General features: G+C 55.1%; 2 protein-coding genes across 2 annotated transcripts in view; both read left to right on the top strand.

The window, feature by feature from the left end:
• The window catches only part of VAX2 (ventral anterior homeobox 2), a 28,681-nt gene extending 17,023 nt beyond the window's left edge, over positions 1-11,658 (top strand). The window contains exons 2-3 of the mRNA XM_021087393.1: positions 2,911-3,098; positions 10,998-11,658. Coding sequence (XP_020943052.1) covers positions 2,911-3,098; positions 10,998-11,438 — 629 coding nt within the window. The 3' untranslated portion in view covers positions 11,439-11,658. The remainder of the gene's footprint in view (positions 1-2,910; positions 3,099-10,997) is intronic.
• The window catches only part of ATP6V1B1 (ATPase H+ transporting V1 subunit B1), a 31,784-nt gene continuing 22,779 nt past the window's right edge, over positions 13,580-22,584 (top strand). The window contains 3 exon segments of the mRNA XM_021087392.1: positions 13,580-13,705; positions 13,708-13,791; positions 20,965-21,020. Coding sequence (XP_020943051.1) covers positions 13,675-13,705; positions 13,708-13,791; positions 20,965-21,020 — 171 coding nt within the window. The 5' untranslated portion in view covers positions 13,580-13,674.

Raw genomic sequence — 22,584 nt, 5'->3', positions numbered from 1 at the left:
GTTCTGAGACTGGCCTCACAGCTGAAAACAGTGGAACCTGAGCAAAGCGGACCCAGTCACAATGGGGTCACAAATATTACCCCACCTTTTGGAATGTAGAAAATATTGGAGTGGGGGAGTCTGGGTTGTCCCTAAAAGTCTGGGATTCTACTAAACCTCCAGGAGTAAGGCCCCTCTCCGTGGGAAGTGCTCTGCCCAGCACCCTTGCAAGACCAGCCCCCTACCCAGACCCACCTTCTCTGAAGGGGTGACTGAGAACTCGAAGGTGGTCAAACCTCTGAGAAGGGAGGGGAGCGGTGCCAGGAGCCTGGGAAAATCTTAAGTGCACCCTGGAGGAATGAACATTAACTGGCCTTGAAGGAGGCAGGGAGATCCAGTCTCCTAAAACACCCCGGAGGCTTGGAGGGGGTGTTAGCTTTTTATTATCAATAACATGTGTTGGGAGTGGTTTGGTAAATCCTACAGAATATGATGCTGCAATATTTCTCAGGTTCACCATCTAGAGCAGAGAATGTAAAAGTAGGCTCTGCAGTCATGTGGCTCACAAGGACAGATGGCACACCCCAAATGCAAATCCTTTCCTACGTCTTCCAGGGCAATGATGACCCCATCTAGAAGATTCCATTTTCGGGAGTTCCCTTCATGGCTCAGCAGTTAACACCCCCACCAAGATCCGTGAGGATGTGGGTTCCATCCCTAGCCTCGCTCAGTGGGTTAAGGATCCAGTGCTGCTGTGAGCTGTGGTGGAGGTTGCAGATGCGGTTTGGATCCTGTGTTGCTGTGACTGTGGTGTAGGCGGCAACTGCCACTCCGATTCCACCCCAACTGCAGCTCCAATTCCACCCCTAGCCTGGGAACCTCCCAAATGCCACGGTGCAGCCCTAAAAAGCAAAAGAAAGAAAAAAAAAAAAAAAAAGAAGATTCCATTTTCTACGAATGAACCAAGTTCTCTTCATTATAACCTGTCGATTGAATCACTAAAGATTCCTGAGAGTACTCCTCAAGTAAATTCAGAGTGTTTCTAGAGCTTATTGAAAACTGTCAGTATGACCTCAGGTAAGGGATTTAAAATTTATTCCTCCATTTCCCCATCTGTAAAATGGAGATAATATTAGTTCCAACTTCAATGAGACATTGGGAGGGTTTAGTGCTTAAGGCAGTGCCTGGCCAGACCAAGAGGGTCTGGTGTCATTGCAGAGGTGTCAGCTATTAGTATGACTAAAACAGAAGCAGCCAGGGCTGTTTCCAGGGCGTTGCAAATTCTGGCTGAGCACGCCCCCTGGAGAGGGACAGAGTTCCTGCAGTTCGGAGGTTTGCTTTGTTTCCTGTGCTTGATCAGGTTTGCCTGGTTGTAAGTTTTCCATTGACACCAGCCTTCTTACGTGCACGCAAATGACTATTCGATTAGCTTTTTATTATCAATAACGTGTGTTGGGAGTGGTTTGGTAAATCCTACAGAATATGATGCTGCAGTATTTCTACACTAATTTTTTACCTAAAATTTTCTAATATCTAGATTTCGAGCCATCAGTGTGTGATCAAACATAGATCACCTTTGCCCCTTTAGTTAAAGCAGATTATATATATATATATAGCAGATTACATATATATATATATATTTTTTTTTCCTGGGCGTTCCCATCATGGCTCAGTGGAAACGAGTCCGCCTAGTCTCCTTGAGGATGTAGGTTCGATCCCTGGCCTTGTTCAGTGGCTTAAGGATCCCATGTTGCTGTGGCCGTGGTGTAGGGCAGCAGCTATAACCCCAATTCGACCCCTAGGCTGGGAACTTCCATATGCCACAGGTGCGGACCTAAAAAAGCAAAAAAATAAAAAAATAAAATTTCTTGAGAGAGGATATAGATATTCTATATCTAATCCCCTCTCAAGAAATTTTGCTTTTCCTGAACGCTGTGTCACTGTTACTGAGTTCTTTAAGTGGGACTGTCTGGTGAGTGTGGGCTGCAGATTTTTCAACCTCTTTTAAGTTTGCTTCAAAATATTGGAGAGCCCATGCATGGAGAGCATCAGTCCAGAGCACAGGAGGATGGCCCTGCTGTTCAGGATTAGGCATATGGGAAGTGCCAGAAGTTCCCCTTCTTTAAGGCACTTCTGCAGCTGGATGCAGTGGCAGTGGTCCTCTGGCTCCTCCCAGGGATCCCAGTACCCTCCCAGCCCAGCAAGCCTCTTCGTGGAACCCCAGAAGGTCTGTAGATAGACTGCACCCATGCACGTGCGCGCGCGCACACACACACACACACACACACACACACACACACACACAGGGCTTAAACCTGGCTCTGGACATCTCCTTCAGTAAGACTTACCTGATTGATCGTATCCAATTCTAACATGGTACTTCCAGGCTAGAGGTCGAATAGGGGCTGCAGCTGTGGCCTTTGCTACAGCAACAGCAACACGGGATCGGAACCTACACCACAGCTCACGGCAACACTGAATCCTTAAAGCCAGTGATCCAGGCCATGGATGGAACCTGCGTCCTCATGGATACTAGTCAGGTTCGTTACCACTGAGCCATGACAGGAACTCCCTAACTGGTCTTTTCCTTTGCACTTGAAGACTTAGTATTTCTCTTTCCATTTGTTTCTTACTCTGCTGAAGGAACAAAATCCTGGCTGCATTAGAGTGAGTCCTTTCTGTACAGACTGTGATGACAAACCTGAAACTGGTACTGAGGCCCATTCACATACATATACCCAATAGATATAAGACGGCACTGGGTAGTTAAAGAGGCTAGGCCCAGAGAGGGTGAGCAACTTGTCAGAGATCACACAGCCAGGTCCAGACCTAAGGAGCTTCCCATCAAACCACACTGCCTGTTAAGATGCTCGTTGGTGGCTTAAATCCTTAACTAGTGAACCAACCTACCTTCTTTCATGATCCCTGCAGACGCCAAAGGAACCATCCGGGAAATTGTCCTGCCCAAGGGTCTGGACCTGGACCGGCCCAAGCGGACCCGCACATCCTTCACGGCCGAGCAGCTGTACCGCCTGGAGATGGAGTTCCAGCGCTGCCAGTACGTGGTGGGCCGTGAGCGCACTGAGCTGGCCCGTCAGCTGAACCTCTCCGAGACCCAGGTAAAAGGGCAGGGCCAGGCCACACCACTGCTGCCCTGGAAGCCTGGGAACTCCTCTGGGTATGAGGCTTGTAGGCTGCTGCAGGGAGACCCAGCTTTGAAGTTCAGACAGACATTAAGGAAAGGCTTAAAGAGACAGGTAAACCAGAGCAAATAAATACACTGATGACCAGACAAAGTTGGTGTATGCCCAGGGCAGGAGGTGGTGGTGGGGTGGCTTCGGGATGTATCGGGCACTCTGGGTAGAATATGGGAATAGGAGGGAGGGACGTTCAAGATGCAGGGAGTAGCTTAAGGGGTGTCTGTTGGTGCAGGAGGGAGCCTGCAGGAAGGGAAGGTGAGGGCTTGGTTTGCCGGGAACAAAGATTCAGGGGAGAGATGAGGCATTGCAAAATTGGAGGGGACCTGTCATTCCCCCACTCTGGACCTTTTCCCATCCTCCCTCACCTTCCCTTCATCTCAGCCTGCCTGGGAACCTCCAGCTGGAGAGGAGGGCTCTGAACACGTCCTCCACCCAGGAAGGGCTTAGCACTTAAACCACAGTATCCTTAACCCAATGGGAAAACTTTTGTAAACTGAGCACCTACTCTGTATGAATGGAGGCACTTCAAGCTGGTAATAGAGCTAAATAATAATAATGATGGAGTTCCCGCCCTGGCTCACCGGAAACGAATCTGACTGGCATCCATGAGAAAGAACGCAGGTTTGATCCCTGGCCTTGCTCAGTAGGTGAAGGATCTGGCATTGCCGTGAGCTGTGGTGTAGGTTGCAGACACAGCTCAGATCCCGAGTTGCTGTGGCTGTGGTGTAGGCCGGCGGCTACAGCTCCGATTGGAGCCCTAGCCTGGGAACCTCCACATGCCGCGGGTGCAGCCCTAAAAAAAGTCACAATTTAAAAATGATAATGATGATGATGATACTTACCCAGCACCTACGGTGACAAGGCACTGTTCTAAATGCTTTGCATATGTTAGTTTAGTTCACTAATCCTTGTCAACAACCTTATGATGCAGCTACCAGTATTATCCCATTTTACAGATGAGGAGAGGTTGTGCCCAAGGTCACCAATGAATAAGTTCCAGAGCTAGGATTCGGACAAGCCGTCCAGCATGTCTATGCTGCCTGTAAACAGGGCAACCACTTTGGAGCTTGTCAAAGAAAGCCTCAGGGACTCTTGGTGAGGGAGGTCGGTCAATAAATGCATCGAGGAGTTCCCATCATGGCCCGGTGGTTAACAAACCTGACTAGCATCCATGAGGACGCAGGTTCCATCCCTGGCCTCGCTCAGTGGGTGAAGGATCTGGCGTTGCCATGAGCCATGGTGTAGGTCACAGATGCAGCTCAGATCCCGTGTTGCTATGGCTGTGGTGTAGGTTTGATTCAACCCCTGGCCTGGGAACTTCCATATGCTGAGGGTGCAGCCCTGAAAAGACAAAAATAAATAAATAAATGTATTGAAAGGGCCAAACAGGAGCAGAGAGGGAAGAGGAGAGGAAGGAGAGGAGTAGGGAAGCCGATAGACTGGGGGGGGGGTAGGGAGGTGCTTCCTGGGAAAGGCTGTGGGAGGATGGGAGGAGCTCTCCGCCTGCCACCCCTGCCTGAGGTCAGGACCGCGAGGCCTGCTGGGAGCAGCTGCTGTCCTGCAGGCTTGGGTCAGCTCCACCTGGACTGTCTTCCTCCAGCTGCCCCTGTAGCACCCCAAACAACCCAGCAGATGGCCTGGGGTGGCTGGGCCCTCCCTCCAGCTGAGCTCAGTGGGGCTGGAAAGTGGGGCTCTGTTCAGGGGGCCTACAGTGGCCAGGCCAGACCAAAGCTCCTGGAGGAGTCAGGGAGACACCCTCAAACCCTGAGGTCTAGGCACAGAGTCACCCTTCAACATCTGCCTCCCCCACCCCCCCACCCCCATCCTGATTTCCCTCCATCTCACTCCCCTAGTTTCGCCCCCAAACTCTTACTGGACAATCTTTTTTCAATCTCAGATGCCCTGGCTCCCAGCTCCTTCTCAGGCCTCATCCCTCCCCTGTCCTGCCTCCAGTACAGGCTACATTTTTCTACCTTTGAAGGTCAAGGCCAAGCCCCTCTTCTTCCAGGAGGTCATCTCCAAGTCTTCTTTGTTTTTTTCCCTAAGTCTTCATGACCTCAGTCCAAGACCTTTCCCACGTGGCTTGACCTGTAAAGTGTGTGATGTGATGGGTGTGGTATGGTATGTGGTGTGTAGTGTATGGGCGTGGTGTGTAAGGCGTGTGTGTGTGTGTGGTGTAGTATATGCATGTGTGTGTGTGTGTGTGTGTGTGTGTGTGGTATGGTGTGTGTGTATGGTGTGGTGTGACGTGTGTGTGGTGTGGTGGGGGGGGTATAGTGTGTGCATATGATGTGGTGTGGGTGTGGGGTAGTGCATGTGTGGTATGTGTATGTCTGTGTGGTGTGGTGAGTGTGGTGTGTAGTGTATGGGTGTGGTGTGTAAGGTGTGTGTGTGTGGTGGAGTGTGTGTGTCTGTGGGATGGTGTGTGTATATGATGTGGTGTGGGCATGGGGTAGTGCATGTGTGGTATGTGTATGTCTGTGTGGTGTGATGTGTGTGGTATAGCATGTGTGCTTGTTGTGTGGTGTGTGTATATGGTGTGGTGTGGGTGTGGGGTAGCACCCGTGTGATAAGTGGATGTCTGTGTGGTGTGGTGTGATGTGTATGGTGTGTGTGTGTGTGGCGGTGCCAACCAGTCTCTCCTTCCCAAGGACGAGAGGGCACTGAAGGCCTCCTCGGGGACCCCGGCTCACAGCTGGGCACCTAGTGAGCCCTCAGTTGATCATTCCCGCCCTCCTTCCTCTCTGCCCACCGCTGGGGGCTTTGCAGAAAATATACGGAATAGCTGACACTCACCGAGAGCTTCCTGTGCAGCAGGCACTAAGTGCTTAACGTGTTCTAACTGGTTCCGTCCTCACCACAACCTTGTGGGATTTGCATGAGGATTTTCTTCTGACACCACTCGTGACCCTACACACGTGGCGTTTTCCCACACCGACAGCAACCAATTCCCCAGTTCCAACTGCATGCCCAACAATTCTGTTCAATTCCACTCAATTCTGACACTAACTCCTGGAGTTAACACAAACACTACGAGTTGAGGACACAGCCTCACAGGACAGTCCCATGTCAGATGCCAGTAGCAAGCCCCAGAGGCCGCTGTAGTGCGGACCAACTATAAATGGGAGGGGTTCCTACATCCGCCTCCTTAGGTTTGATAATTTGCTAGAATGACACAGAACTCAGGAAAACACCTTACACTGTCTTCACTTTTACAGATTTATTATAAAGGATGCAACTCAGAAATAGGCGGATGGATGGAATTCCCCCTGTGGCTCAGCGGTAATGAACCTGACTAGTATCCATGGGGATGTGGGTTCAATCCCTGGCCTCACCCAGTGGGTTAAGGATCCAGCATTGCTGCATACTGTGGTGTAGGTTGCAGACGTGGCTTGGATCCCACATTGCTGTAGCTGTGGTGTAGGCCAGCAGCTGCAGCTCTGATTCAACCCCTAGCCCGGGAACTTCCATATGTTGCAGGTGCGGCCCTAAAAGAGAAGAAAGAAAGAAATTAAGAAATTAAGGCGTTCCCATCATGGCTCAGTGGTTAACAAATCCAACTAGGAACAATGAGGTTGTGGGTTCGATCCCTGTCCTTGCTCAGTGGGTTAGGGATCTGGCGTTGCCGTGAGCTGTGGTATAGGTCATAGATGTGGCTCAGATCCCGAGTTGCTGTGGCTGTGGTGTAGGCCGGCAGCTACAGCTCCGATTAGACCCCTAGCCTGGGAACCTCCATATGCCGTGGGGTGCGGCCCTAGAAAATACAAAAAAGAAATGAAGAAAGAAATAGGCAGATGGAAGAGAGGCGCAGAGGAAGGTATAGTGGGGAGAGTTCCTGGAGCCTCCACACCCTTTTTGGGTGCATCACTCTCTCAGCCCTTCCTTGAGTTCACCAACCCAGAAGCTCTCTGAATCCCATTGTTCAAGGGTCTCTCTAACCCAGTCTCCAGGCCCCTTCCGCTCTCTCCCAGGAGGTCAGGGGGTGGTGCTGAAAATTCCACCCTTTAATCACAGGTCTGGTCTTTCTGGGACCAACCCCCATCCTGAAACTAGGGGTCCACCCTGAGGCCTCTCATGAGCACAAACTCAGGTGTGCTCGAAAGGGGCTGATTATGGATAACAAAAAGCTCTGTGCCCAGAACCAGGGACAAAGACCCCGTATGCTTTTCAGTATATCAGAATGGCTCTTTAGAATTTTTACTTTAAAGAGAAGGAAACGGAGACACACAGACATTAAATAACAAGCTCAACATGTGAAACAGGCACATTCATTAGCTCATCTAATTTTTATAAAAAGATAGGGAGTTCCCTTGTGGGTTAAGTATCTGGTGGTGTCACTGCAGCGGCTGCTGCTTTGGCCCAGGAACTTCCGGATGCCACAGGGGCTGCCAAAAAAAATTTTTTTTTTTTAATTAAAAAATAAAAAGGGAGTTCCTGTCGTGACGCAGTGGAAATGAATCTGACTAGGAGCCATGAGGTGTGGGTTCCATCCCCAGCCTTGCTGGGATCGTTGCCATGAGCTGTGGTGTAGGTTACAGACACGGCTCGGATCTAATGTTGCTATGGCTGTGGTGTAGGCAGGTGGCTGTAGCTCCAATTAGACCCCTAGCCCGGGAAACTCCATGTGCCACAGGTGCAGCCTAAAAAGACAAAAAAAGATAGAAAAAGATGACTTTATAGGTACTATGATCCCCATTTCAGAAAGCTTGAGCCTCAGAGAGGGTAATTAATTTCCCCAAGATTAGATGGCTAGAATTTTGTGGAATTCGCAGTATATTCACCCATACTTTTGTTCAAAAATATTATGGAATGCCCGCTATGTACCAAGTGTTTTTCTAGGCAGGCCCACCTCTCCTGGTGACACCCAGAGCCGCTGCAGGACTGGACAGGTAGGAGAGCACCTGGGGACGCTTCCCTCCTCATTGTTCGCAGCCCTGTGACTGCCACTCCCTTTGTATCCAATTGCCCTCCTTTGCTGGGAGCATGTTGGTGCCACTCTCCCACTATAGTCAGTTTCCTGAGCAAAAGAGCCATGACTTCGGGGTCTGTCCTCTCCCTCTTGTTCAGAGGTAGGAACAGAGTAAGGGAACAATAACAACCCCCTCCCCACCCCCGAGTGTGGGCCAGGCCATGCCCTCTACAGGGATTCCCTTATTTGATCCCTGCTACAGCCCAGGTAGTTTTGTCCTTATTTTAAAGATGAGAAACAGAGACTCAGGGTTCTCAGGGGTGGCATCTGGTCTGAGGTCCTAAGCTGGTAGGCGCTAGCCTGGCCAAGAAGCCAGGAGGCTTCCAGCAGGGGAAAGGATTACAGCGACACCCAGAGCCGTGGTCCCCAAGGATCTGGTGGGATCACTTCCTGGAGCAATCAAATTCCAGAGTGACAACAATTCACTTCCCTCGGCCAGACTTGGTCAAACTAATTTTTTTTTCAGCCACGCCCACAGCATGTGGAAGTTCCTGGGCCAAGGATCGAACCCACACCACAGCAGAGACAAGCCCGGATCTTTAACCCACTGCATCACAAGAGAACTCTTAGATTTAGTCAATTCTTCCTTGACCATGCCTTATTGATATCACCTTCAAATGTCACCTCTTCAGAGAGCTGTGTTTGTCACCCCAGTAATAAGATAGTCACCTCCCTGCCTCTCCCCTAATTATTGTGCCCCCTTTCTCTAAAGCAGTGTCCCCAAAGTGCGGTCCTTGGGCTGATACCAACCCACAGTTATGCATGTGTGACAAGTTAAGTCACAGAAATGGAGAGTGTTTAGAAATGCTATAGGGATTTTTCTAAATCATTTTAACTGTATTTTGTTAAAGTATTGACCCACAATAGAATGGAAATTTTAAATAGTGGCTCCTCACCCCAAATCATTAGACACTGCTCAAAGCACTTAGAGTCATCGACAGCCACGCCTCTTTGTTTTTATTTGTCGTTTCCCCTGTCTCTCCCTCTATGCTGTCCACTCCGCAGGGCAAGGGTTTGCTCTGCTTTGCGCACTGCTGGTTCTCCCAGCCTAGAACAACCCCTGGCACATAGTAGGCACTCGATACCTGTCTGTGGAATGCAATGAGTGTGTGAACGAATGAAGCAACCCACCTCAAGCAGATCCCGTTAACCCCAGGCCCCTTGCGGTTATTGAAACTTAATCCAATCCCTCACAAAATACCAAGCTCATACCTGTTTCAAATCTTTTGTTCTCTTCCCCCACTCAGAACAGGACTGACTCACTGCTGCAGAGACCTACATGGCAAAAGCCCCTCCCCTCATAGCCTCTATCACCACCTGCTCCCCCCAGCGGGCCCCCCCCCCCAGCGACCTCCCCCAGGGTCGGAGGGCAGGGAGGGTAGCACCCTCTGGCATTTGGAGCCTCCTGGCTGGAGGCCTTTGCTGGAGGGATGGTGCCTCCAGGTGGCCTGCTAGGCATTGCTCCAGGCTGCCTTAGCTTTTCCCTCGTCCCCATCCAGGCAAGCTTCTGGCCTCTGCCGCCTCCTCCTCACCTCTGCTTCCCCGGGAGCCACGGGGCTTCTCTTATGTGCTCTGAGGCTGGAGGGAACCCACAGGTCTCCTCTTCCTTTTCCTTCCTGGCCCTTCACTTGATGGTTCCTGCTCATCCTGCTGGCAGCTTCCCCAGACCTCCAACCTGGAAGCAGGGCCAGCCTCTGTGCTCCTAGGGACACAGGTCTGGCTGCCACAGTGATCGACAAGTTCTTCAGCTGGGGAGCAAATGTCAGTCTCTCCTTCCCTGCAAGGGATTCAGCACCCTTAAATTGCCTACTCATGGGGGAGCACCCTGTCCTTCCCAGAGAGGGGAGAAAACCCCATCACCATCAGGGGACCCGCAGAACTGACTCCTGGGCTTCCTTCCTCCCAGCCTGCCTTTCCTTCTACGGGGTTGGCATGCTGGGTGTCAGGTGCAGAGGGCAAATTCTTCTCCTTTCATTGGCCTTAAAAAAAGATCTCTACCCCTAGAAATAAAATAAAATAAATTAAAATAAAATAGGTCTCAGGAGTTCCTGTTGTGGCTCAACGGGTTAAGAACCCAACTAGTACCCATGAGGATGTGGATATAATCCCTGGCCTCACTCAGTGGGTTAAAGCGTCTGGTGTTGCTGTGAGCTGTGGTGTGGGTCCCAGATGAGGCTCGGATCCCTCGTTGCTGTGGCTGAGGTCTGGGCTGGCAGCTGTAGCTCTGATTCGACCCCTAGCCTGGGAATCTCCATATGCCTCTGGCGCAGACCTTAAAAGGAATAAAAAACAGTCACCACCTTTTGGTTGGTGGCTCCATTTAGGATGTGGGGTACTTGGCATCCCGTGGTTTCCAGCCTTTGAAGACTCCCTCGGCGTCCTGGCAAATCCTCTTACACTTGCTATCATGTTGAGAAGCACAGCCTTGATGGGTGACGGGGTAGGAGGGGCTGCTGAGAGATTCAAATGGGGCAGGGCCAGACTGGGCTAGTGACTCCCTCCAGAGGCAGCTCGGGCAGGACACATGAAGGGTGGAGGTGCTAAGAGTGGAGGGGGTGTGGGCCCTCTGGCCCCCACCCTCCAACTGCCAATCTATCCCTCTGTCCTAGTGTCAGCTCAGCAGTGGAGGGGTGCCTATGATTTAGGGGCGAGGGTCTCCTCTCAGGCTCCCCCTCAGCGGGCCGATTTGAAGATCACAATGACGGTCTGATTGCTCGCTCTTCTTCGTCTCTTCCTGCTCCCCACCCCGCCGCCCGCCTGTCCTTCCTTTTCTCTCCCCCACCTGCCCACACTTTGCTTTGCCTGTCCCGTCTCCCGGGCTGACACCCCTCTCCACGCTCCGCCCCAAGGTGAAGGTCTGGTTCCAGAACCGCCGCACCAAGCAGAAGAAAGACCAGAGCAGAGACCTGGAGAAGCGGGCGTCCTCCTCCGCCTCCAAGGCCTTCGCCACCTCCAACATCCTGCGGCTGCTGGAGCAGGGCCGGCTGCTGTCCGTGCCCAGGGCCCCCAGCCTCCTGGCGCTGACCCCCGGCCCCCCGGGCCTGCCTGCCGGCCACAGGGGCACCTCCTTGGGTGACCCCAGGAACTCCTCCCCGCACCTCAACCCGCTGACCTCGGCCTCGGCGTCGCCTCCGCTGCCGCCCCCCCCGCCGGCCCTCTGCTTTTCCTCGGCCCCGCTCCTGGACCTGCCTGCCGTCTACGAACTGGGCTCCTCGGCCTTCGAGCCCTACAGCCGGCTGGATCGGAGAGTCGGTAGCCCCGGCGGCGGCGGCAAGAAGGCTAACGCCTAGGCCTCCACCCCTGTGTGACACTGAGTCCCCGAGCACAGCATCACCCCTGCCTCCCGGGCCGGAGAACAGGCAGGGCAGCCACACTCCCGGCCCCACCTCCCCCCAGCTCAGAGACTCTCCGAGGGACGGCGTCCGTCCCGCAGCTTGTGTGCGTGAGTGCAGTGTGCGCGCGCGTGTGCCTCTCACTGAAATAAAAGGAAAACAATGACAAGAAGGGAAACGGAGTTGCCCCCGCACCACGACTGGCCCTCAATCCCCTCTCCTGCTCTCCGCTACCAAGGAAAGCGGGCTGTGGTCAGGGGGACCTCTGATGGGAGAGGCGGAAATGCAGCCAAGTTCACAGCTGGGGGGATGGGGTACCCACTTGATGTCCGCTGCCAATCAGCGCTCCCACCAGGGTGTTACAAGGCCCAAGGTGGCACCATTGGTGCTTTCATATGTAAGCATTGCCCTTTACCAGCTCCTCTTTCAAACGTGTATTCCAAGGGGAAGACCAAGACCTTGGAGAAAGTGAGACAGGGGTCCAGAGGACCGGGGAGAGAGAGTCCCTCCCAGGCCAGACCCCACCCACCCCCACGCTTTAGAGCACCCACCCCTCACAAACCTCCCCACTTGAAGCACTGTAAACATTTTTTTTCCTCCGTTTCAAATAAGGCGCTTTCATTTAACTTTTTATTTTGCAATAATTGTGGATTTATAGGGAGTTGCTAAGAGAGTCCAGAGAAATTTGTTTACCCTTCACCCAGTTCCCCCCAGTGGTTGCATCTTCCATAACTACAGTATAATCTCAAAACCGGGATATTGACATTGATACTGTGATTGAATGTGTGTGTGTGCGAGCGTGTGTGGTTGCATGTCACTTTATCACCTGTGTTAAGATTCATGGAACCAGCACCACAAACAAGATACAGAACTGTGGATCACCACAAAGATCTCACCCAAGCTGCCTTTCATTGTCACACTGGCCCCCACTCCAGTACACTACTTTGAAAGACTAGAAATTGTAAGAGGAACCAGGAACCTGAATTGGGTTCTCAGGTTGGAGGATGCAGGGTGAGATTGTGACTCTGTGGGGAGAAGAAGGCAGGCACAGTTGGTTCCAGTCTGCTCTGCAAAATGTACTGGGTATTGAATTGGCTGTTCTGAGTCACCCAGAGTGGGTGCTGGGAGACAGGGAACCCCAGACCGCTGCGCTTCCCCTTCCCTCCTCGGTGCAGGGGTATAGTTTGGGGAAGTGCTTAGAGAAGCTGGGAAATTCTGGGTCCGGGAGGAGACATGGCGGTCACCAGAGCAGGCACCTCTCCCCCACCCCCAGTGCCTGGCAAACCTGTGCCACACTCCACTGCCCAGGGGACAACTTCTGTAGCCACCCAGCATGAAGGCAGATTCTCCATCTGTACTTTCTGCCTTGGGCTGAAAATGTCAGGGCAGACCTCCTGCCTGGGACCTTGGAGGTGAAATACAAGGTAAGATGGGGTCCTGTAGACAGAGAGAGATGAGACACCTGCCCTGGTTTCAGGGAGTCCTCAATATTATGAGACCAAAAGGCTTAAGGAGACCCATGTCTGATGGAGCAACCTAGACCGTGCTCGTGGGGGCTCACAGCCAAATGGTAGGAATGACATAGGACAGAGGTCAGATGTATGGTGCATCCAGAGTGCCAGAGGATCCAGGGGAGGCCTCGTGTAGGAGGTGGCACTGAAGCTGGCCCAAGAATGAACTTCAATAGATGTTAAAAAAAAAATGATGATGGTGGAATTGTGCGGGGGAGGAGATACCCACGTATAGTCAGGCTAAGGGGTGCAGGGCCAAGATAGGTTGGGAGGGGCAGTGAGACGTCCTGGGGAGATGGCAGCCTGCCAGAAACAAGGCCTGGGAGGGAGCTGAAGGAGCACCTGAGGTTCCAGAGGGAGGAACTGAGTTCACACAGGCTGCAGGGGGGCGGGGGGGGGAGGTGTTGCAGGGGCAGAGAACAGCGGAGGACAGAGGTCAGAGAAGCCTGCCTTACCCCCTGCCCCTCCCCCATCACCCCATCCTGTGGCCTAGGGCCTAGGGCACCTCCCAGACCTGGAAGCGCTCCAGCCCCAGCACCAGGTTTCCGTGTTTACAGTCAACCCCAGGGGAGGAGAGGAGGGCGGAAGGGAGGGGTGGCTACAGGGGGAGGCTAGCCGGCTCTCTCCAGCTCCAGCTTGGCAGAAGGGTTGGAGGCGCTGGCACTCGGCTCAGCCACCTCGCCATGGCCATGAAGGTAGACAGTAGGCCCGGGGGCTCCCCAGCAGTGGCTCCCACCTGGGCACCGCCCGAGAGCACGTGCAGGCGGTCACCCGAAACTACATCACCCACCCCCGTGTCAGTGAGTATGGTCCCCAGCGGGTCAGGTCGGGTGGCCTGGGGACCAAGTCTCTTCACCTCAGGGAAAGAGGAGGACCCGAGGTTTAGGGAGACATAGGGGGCTTTGGGCCCCTCAGAGGGATGCAAGTGGAGGGATGGGGATCCCCAACCCAGGGTACCCCAGAGGAAAGGGCAGGGGAGTAGCTCTAGAAACCTTGTTGCTGGGGATCCTGCCCTGAGACCCCAAGTCCATAGACAGCTCCCAAGTGTGTGTGTGTGTGTGTGTGTGTAGACCTCTGCATGAATGTGTGTGTTGAGGTGGTGCGCATGTGTACACCACAATGCTCAGCAGGAGAAACTGTATAATCAAGTGACTCTAAGGGATGAGTGTGGCAGTGCAGAGTGCGTGTGCACTCCCAGGGTGGGAACTACCTGACACTGTGTGTGTCATGTCATTTCACGGGAGCGTTGTGGGGGACGGTGCTGGTATGAACCCGGAAGGCGTGTACCTGGGTGGGCATGCACTCCCACCTTCCCTTGAGTGTGTGACAGCTTGAGTGTGTGTGTGTGTGATCAGAAAGGAAATGTGTGATGGTGTGTGTGCACCCGCTTGTACACTCCGGATGAGTGTGATGAGGTGATGTCACAGGTCTGGGTGTGAGCAGCTAGGAGGTCGGCACATGCCTGGCATCCGGGTGTAGGGGGGATGGGGGCCAAGAGTGCTGGTGTGGACACTTGTGGGCTCCAGGGGAGCTCAGGGGTGGCTCCAGTGCATGTCCTGCAGGGGTGGGCCAAGTCCAGGTGTCTGGGGCAGAGAACCCAGTAAAGCCCCAGGACCAAAGCAAGCACCCTGCTTCTGCCATCTTTCCTTGTCCAAGGTCACATTCCCTGGTGGGGCGAATTCTCACATTCTCACACAGCCCAGCTCACTGGAGTAAACCGGCCACGCCAGCACCAGCTAAGCTGAGCCAGAGCCTCCTAACAGGGTGTGTGTGGGGAGAAGCTGGCCTAGCACTGCCACCCTTCCCTCTGCAGGGGGAGACGCAGTTGAGGGCTGGGTCTGCAGTGGGGCCCATGCCACAAAGAGCAGAATGGGCAGGCACAGGGTGCGTGGGAGCAGCCCTCAGGGGTGGGGGCACCACCTGAGGCCCCAGGCAGGCCCTGAGGGGAGAAACTGAGGCGGGGGGGGGGGGGGGGGGCAATTTCACAAGGAGTGGAGGCCCCGTGGGCCCTGCCCTGTGGCCATCTGAGGATGAAGACACAGACTCTCCCCTAGGGCAAAGCTGGGGTCACCAGGGCCCAGCTAGGGTGACTGGGCCCCTCTCGGGTCCAGAACCGGGACCTGGAGTCCTGAGTAGGAGGTGGCTGCCCTTTGTCCAGGCCCTGTGGCGGCCACCCCCACCCCACCCCCCACTGTGCAAAATGAGAGCCACCTGGGTGCTGAGTGGGGGGTGGGGTCTGAGGTCTGGATCTTCCAGCTCGGCTTTCCTTCTCCGTGGAATGTGCCCTCCCAGGGTGCAACCTTACTCCAGGATCCCCTCCCACCAGTTCCCTCCCAGCCAGCCTCTTATTTATAGTCAACCAGCCCTGGCACAAGGAGAAACAGCCAGGAGGTTTGACCCGGGCGCTTGCCCGGAACAGCAGTGCCCCTCCACACACACCATGCAGCCCCCACCCAGGCGATGGTGTTCACACCCCACAGCCGACCCAGAGACACGGGTCAGGGCAGGGCGAGCCCCTCGCTCCAGGCCTGCATTCAAGATGTTATTGCGATGACAAAGGCCACTGCCTGTGCTTTTGCTGCACACCAAAGTCTTTACAGGGTCCCCCCCAGGGGCCTGTGCAGGCAGACACCCCCACCCCCACCGAGAGAGGCTGGTTTCCTGAGTGGGCCGTGCACCTGCCGCTTGCTCCAGTTCCTTCTTTTTTTTTTTTTGTCTTTTGTCTTTTTGTTGTTGTTGTTGTTGCTATTTCTTGGGCCGCTCCCGCGGCATATGGAGGTTCCCAGGCTAGGGCTCCAATCGGAGCTGTAGCCACCGGCCTACGCCAGAGCACAGCAACGCGGGATCCGAGCCACGTCTGCAACCTACACCACAGCTCACGGCAACGCCGAATCGTTAACCCACTGAGCAAGGGCAGGGACCGAACCCGCAACCTCATGGTTCCTAGTCGGATTCGTTAACCACTGCGCCACGACGGGAACTCCTCTCCAGTTCCTTCTTTCCTGCTCAGGGGCCTTTGGGGTCTCTCCCTAGGGGTTCAGACTCCTGCGGCCCTCTCTAGCCTCTCGGCCCTGGACTCTAAGCACTTCCAAGCAGGAGAACGTGGCTTAGCGGCAGAAAGGGCCTAGGAGGAAAGCTGGAGCACCAGAGGGCCAGGGGAAGGGGCAGCTGGGCTCCCCGCCCCAGCAATCTCTTGGCCGTGGCTGAGAAGACTTCCTGGAGGAGGAGGCAGACTAAACCTCCGGAGGTGATTTCTCTGCGGCGGCTGAGGGAGGGGATGGGCCAGAAAGTAAGGTGGGGTGGATACCCCAGCAGTCCCCGCCCTGGGAAGGAAGGTGCGCCTTTGCCCTCCTCGGAGCTGGAGCGGTTCCCCACGGAGGTGGCCCGGAGCTGCACGGGGCAGAAGATAGCAGAGCGGAGGAGCGATCGGCCCGTCAGGGTCTCGGGCTGATGCTAAGACCCCTCTGCCCTCCCTCCCCTAATCCCTCCGGCGGGGATCAGGGAGGAGGTGCAGGACCTGCTGGCCCGGGCTTGCCCCCACCCTGGCCTCACGCATGGGCGCCCGCCTCAGGCCCCTCCCAGGACGCTGCAGGTGTGGCGGGGCCGGCCCTAATTAGCGGAGCCCCGCTGAGCCTTTGACGCGGACGGCGGTGGAGAGGTGGGGGCGGGGAGGGGCTCCGCCGCCCGCAGCCCGGGGAGCAACCCCCAGTGTCAGCGAGGACAATGGAGAGGGGGCGGGCGGAGCAGCTGGAGGGAGTGTCTGCAAAGTCTCCGGAGGCCTGTGCCCCTCGGGGGTCTTCTGGTTCAGCCCCTGCCTCCAGCCCTACCTCCAGGGTCAGGGGCGTGCCTCGGGGCTGGGGCAGGGCCAGCAGTAAGCCTTGAGGGCCACGGGAGAGTGTCCTGATTTGTGCTGGGCTCCAGGAGGAATCAGCTGACCTCCTGGGCCTCAGTTTGCCACTCCATACAATGGACACAGAGTTGGAGGTGGGTACAGACAAAAAGCCTGGCTTCCAGTCAAGGATACCTTTGTGGAGTTGCCATCTTGGCTCAGCGGTAATAAATCCAACTAGGATCCCTGAGGATCTGGCTTCAATTCCTGGCCTCACTCTGTGGGTTAAGGATAGGTCGTTGCCGTGAGCTGTGGTGTAGGTCACAGATGCGACTCAGATCCTGTGTTGCTGTGGCTGTGGTGTAGGCAGGCAGCTGTAGCTCTGATTCAAGCCCTAACCTGGAACTTACAAAAGTGGCAGATGCCACCCTAAAAAGAGAAAGAAAAAAAAGGACACTTTTGTTGGCTGTGTCCAAATCGGACAACCTCTAAGAAAAGATACCATCCGGTCGGACAGATGAGACACTTCAGCCTGAGGGGAGAGACACTGTCTGTCTTATTAACTGATAAGCTGGAAAACAGGATACCCTCTGGGGTATAAGCTGTGAGCCTTCAGAGGGGAAAGGACCCAGTGAGCTAGGATGCTAATAGCCAAATGCTGAACCGAAATGGCCACATAAGTGGATTATCTGCAATAAAAGGTTCAAGCTATGGGGTGATGTTTTCATCCAGCTGTTAGAACCAAGGACTGTGCCTTCCAGAAGCCTGGGAAGGTGGCTTATGGATGAGGCTGGCGTGATGAGAGGGGGTCTTAGAGACCTCATGCTGCATAGACTTGAGAAACTGGCAGCTCAAAGACCCAGCTCTGCTGTAAGCAAGCACTCGGACCCTAGGCTCCCCCCAAAGGGCCACCTGCATCCAGATGCTCCCCTCTTTGTGCCCATAACAAGCCTCCTCCTCCTCCCCTGCAGGCGCCCCCCACCCAAGGTAGAGTTGCTGGCCATCAGGGTCAACAGAGGCAGAAGCTGTGACATGGGGAAGCCAGCAGTGAACAAAGGGAGGAACTGAGAGACTTTCCTCCCCAGGTGAAACTGGAAGGGGTTCCCTGGGCCCCCTCCCCTCTCCCTCCCTACACAGCCCACCCACTCTTCGTGTTCTGCCACCTCAGCCAGCTGGCTGGTCTGGCATTTTCTCTATAGGGCCAGGAAGTTTGCCAGCTCTTCTGGGGGCTCTTTGAAAAGCAAGGTCTCTTAGCTGGGGTCCTCCCCCCTGCTCTGGCGGTCCTCCATCCTCCACTGCCGGCCTCACCTGCTCTGCCTGACACGGTCCTTGTCATCCAGAGGCTTTGCTCAAAATGCCATATGGGCAGGAAGGGCGCATGAGTGATTTTTCTTCTTGGTGGAGAGGGCGATACTCCAGCCTCTGCCTTAACCCTTTGAGGCTGGGGTCTCCCTGAGCCTACCACTCTCTTAGCCCAGTGCATCCCCTTTCTCGGGCCTTCCATTCTGTCTTCGCAGGAGTGGCAGGAGAGCAAACCCTCATTTGGTTTGGGGCTGGGAAGGCGTATGTGTGGCAGGGGGAGCAGGGGACATCTGTCCTGACATGGAAATACAGGAATGAGCTTGGGGAACAGGTGACCCTTCTGACACATATTTACGGAGCAGCCATCCTGTACTCACACTCTTTCGAGAGGAGGGATTCAGCAGTGAGCTCCTCAGACACCCTGCCCTCACGTGCCATGGAGCTGATGTGTCCTCCAACGCAGGGGAAGTAAGTCTGCACATGCCGGCCACACTGCCCTTCTTTCTGTTCCCCGAAGGCCACGAGTTCTTTCTCTGAATCCCCAGGCCTCCTCACCTCTGCCAGAGGCCCTTTGTCCAGCTCTCTGGGGGCTGGCTGGCTGGTTCCACTTGACCTTAGAGCTTCCGCTCAAATGGCCCTTCTTGGGCAGGGCCTCCCTGCTCTTTCCTTCATAGACATTTGCAATTATTTCATCTTTATCCCCTTTTAAATCGTAGGCTTCATGTTTAATTTGCCTAGCCCAGGGATGAGAAGGCCTCCGATGCATGGGCTTGAAGATGGGATGGGAAGAGAGGGAGGGGAAGCAGAGCTGGGAGGGCAGGAGTGAGATGTCCAGAGCCAGGCCTGCGCCTGGAGGCCCCAGCATCCAAAGGTCCTGAAAATAGGCCGAGGAGTAGCCAGAGGGGTGCGGGAGAGGGTGGGGCCTAGGAGAGGGGAGACACAGCCGGGCTCAGGAGGAGAGAGAAGGCAGTGGGGCTGGGTTTGTGGGAGGCTGGGCTGTGATCACCACCGCTGGACACAGACTAGGGCAGACAGCATAGTTTTAAAGTGGTTGATATCAGAGATCCCGTGGTGGCTCAGCAGTTAACGAACCAGTCTAGTAACCATGAGGCTGGGGGTTCCATCCCTGGCCTCACTCAGTGGGTTAAGGATCCGGCATTGCCATGAGCTGTGGTATAGGCTGGCAGCTACTGTTCCGATTCGACCCTTAGCCTGGGAACATCCATATGCCACAGGTGTGGCTCTAAAAAGAAAAAAAAAAAAAAAAAGATGGTAGATATCAAAGCTTGATGGGAAATCCACAGGGCGGCTGAGGGGGGGTGGTGGGAATGCTGGCACATCATCCAGTCACCCCAGCACAGAGCCCCTCCAGGACCAGGTTCCTGGTGCCTGGATGGGGACAGGGTCTGGCTAAGATGAAGATGGATACTGGCTCCCATCTCCATGGGAAAAAGACATGAGGGAGTCTCAGGTTGGTAGTCTGAGGGCAGGAAGGTGAGAGGGTTCCTTGGCTCTGGGCCCAAGGCCAAGGAGAACCTCGCTTTCTCAAGCTCTCCTAACAGCCCTTCCGCTCAGAAGACCCCGGCGAACGTCCATGCAAATTGGTCTTCTTAACCCAAGACTCCGGGGAAGGAACTTAGATCAGCCAAAAAGAAGGGCTTGACCACAGCCCTAGACCATGGAGGGTGTAGGCTGGGGCATTTCGTTCGCTTCCCATGGGAGGTTGGGGGTGGGGGGAGTGTTAGCACCAGGCTGACCAGAAGCACGAGGGTGGGTGGCTGGAGCCCCCGTGGTCTGTCGGGAAGTACAAGGCACCCCAGCCCCTGCTCGGCTTTCCACACACATGGGCCCCATTCTCCTGGCCTGTTGAGAGGAAGGTTGGACCCATCGGAGGCCCTTCCAGCCTGTGAGTGACACCTTGCAGACAGCCCTGACTGTCCTGCCCTGCTAGCTTCCTTCATCCCCATTGTCTCTTCACAAGGACCCTGGGAAGGGCCACCACATCCCAGGGTCTTGGGTGAGGGAGGGACCTGCTGAGTTAGCCTCTGGCAGAACCCAAGTAGGTTTCTTGTCGGAATGTCCATGCTTCTCCTCTGGAGTCCCTGGCTGGCAAGTATTTCCTGAGGTCTAACCCTCCCTGGGAACTGAGCTCACATCCCTATTTGTGGGTCCCTTCAGCCACTAGGACGGGGACAATCTGCTTCCCGCTTTCTTGTCGCACTGCTCTCTCCCCTCCCCCACAGGCGGCCAGGGAGCCCAGCCTGGTGGCAGAGCAGGGCCTGGCTGGCTTTTCTCCCGGGTGCCTGCACCCCACCACACACACCCCACTGCACACACAGTGCCCAGTCAGCGTGGGGTGATGGAGAGAAGTGTGGCCCAGGTGAGGGGCAGGGAGGGCGGCCCTCATCGCATCTCCAGCTTTTGGAAAATGTTGTGGGCCGGGGAGGAGGGAGTGGGGAAGTGGGGGCTGAGGCCGGAGGGGAAGAGGCCTCAGGGATGAGAAAGGCCTCTGCGTGGCTGGCGGGGGGGGGGGGGGGGGCGGAGGGGAGGACTCCGGGGGCCTCTGCCCTTGCCCTGGCCCTCCCCCAGCCTCCTGCAGGTGTCCGAGGCAGCGGGGGCCCTGCGGGCAGGGGCATGACCCTTACAGCAATGGTGGCTGGCCCTGTCACAGCTAATGACCCTGACGGCCCAGGCTCTGGAGGGGGATGGGGGTGGTGCTTAGAGGGAGAGAAGGCGGAGGATGCCTCTGTGTGTGTGTGTGTGTGTGTGTGTGTGTGTGTGTGTGTGTGTGTGTGTACGTGTGTACTGGTGTGAGACCCTCACCCACCCACCCCTCCCTCAGCCTACAGGACCGTGTGCAGCGTCAATGGGCCCCTGGTGGTGCTGGACCACGTCAAGGTAAGGCTTCTGTCTCTCCAGGCCCCATGACTAAACCCCAGCCCTCCCAGCCCCTGCGTGGATTTCTTCTAAATTGCCCTCCCCCTAAGTGGCCTCCCTGTGCCAAGCCCATTTTCAATCCGTTGTCATCCACCCGTAACATTCACCCTCCTTAGCCACCCCAGGTTTCCCCTTCCTGCCTTTTCAGAGAACCCCCTCCCACCCCCGCCTTAAGAGGCCTGCTGCCACCAATGATGAACTGGGGCATCCGGCTATTGTGCCTCTTCCTTGGTAGAATGAACACTGTGTCGCTAACTTTTGCCCAGAGCTGAGGTTTTCAGAGGACTTTGGACCATCTCAGCCTGGCAACCGGCAGCTTGAGTGGGAAATGAGCTGGCCTCGCTGAGGAGGCGGGATGTGAGCTGCCTCGTGTCCCCAGACACGACACGGGGCTGTACTCTGAGTCCCGGGGTTGGGGATTCCTGAAGCACAAAGGGCTCCAGATCGCTGCCCACCCCTCACTAACTAGGTCCACCCTGTCTCCCAGCCCACCCCTGCCCACCCCCAAACTGGAAATCTGGCTCTAACCTGCCTGGACCCCAGTCTGCCAGTGGTTCTGTCCTGTCAGCAATCTCTCACCCACAGCTGCAATCCCTCATCACAGCGTTGGCCTTGGCCCCATCCTCTACCTCTCTACCTGCAGCCCTGACCCCTCCTCTCCCCACTCTAGGGCTCCGCATGCCTTCACCTTACAGGCCCTTTGTTCTCTATGGGTCCTGCCTACCTCTCCACATCTCCCCACTTAGGAACCCGCGATGCTTCTCTGTGGAGCTGCCATTTATGTCTCCGGGCTTTTGCACATACGCTGCCTTCTCGGCTGCCTTCTCGACTGCCTTTCCCCATTCATTCCCTTCTTCCAACTCATCTTCTCCGGGAAGCCTCCCGCAGCCTCCTGGGCAGTGAGTCTGTCTCTGCTCTTGGCTTTGTGTCCTGTCTCCCTGGCAGCATCCATCAAGATATTTGGTCACCACCTGGCCATGTGTCTTCTCCCTGCCCCTCCCCCACATGCCGTGCCCTCCTCTCTGACGTGATGGGGTCTATTAATCCCAAGCTCCCTGAACCCCACACTGCACTTGAACTGAACACCCAGCCCATACGGTGCTCAGTTTGTTCAAAGGAAGGGTGAGTAAATGAATGAATAAGTGCCAGCGTATGGATCTGTCAAGAGCTGAGCCAACTATATTAAAGAAATCAGACCCAGTCATTTCTGGAAAACGGATTCCGAGCTCATAAGGTATGGACATCACATTGGATGCATTAGTGTCAGGGAGGCCCTTGGAAATCAGTGGCGGGGAATTTCTGCATATGAGCACTGGAGTTGGACTATCCAACTCAGACGTAGTGAATTTTAATCCCAGATCCATCCCGCCCTTTCTACTAGCCACCTGTCAAGCCTAGATCAGCAGCATCAGCACCACCTGGCATCCTGTTAGACAGATTCTTGGAGTTCCTGCTGTGGCTCAGCAGTAAGGAACTCGACTAGGATCCAAGATGATGCGGGTTTGATCCCTGGCCTCATTGCAGA

This window comes from Sus scrofa, chromosome 3 (genome assembly GCF_000003025.6).
Source record: "Sus scrofa isolate TJ Tabasco breed Duroc chromosome 3, Sscrofa11.1, whole genome shotgun sequence".
Classification (NCBI taxonomy): Eukaryota; Metazoa; Chordata; class Mammalia; order Artiodactyla; family Suidae; genus Sus; species Sus scrofa.
The sequence above is the reverse complement of the archived record's forward strand: the minus strand, read 5'-3'. Positions and strand labels throughout refer to the sequence as shown.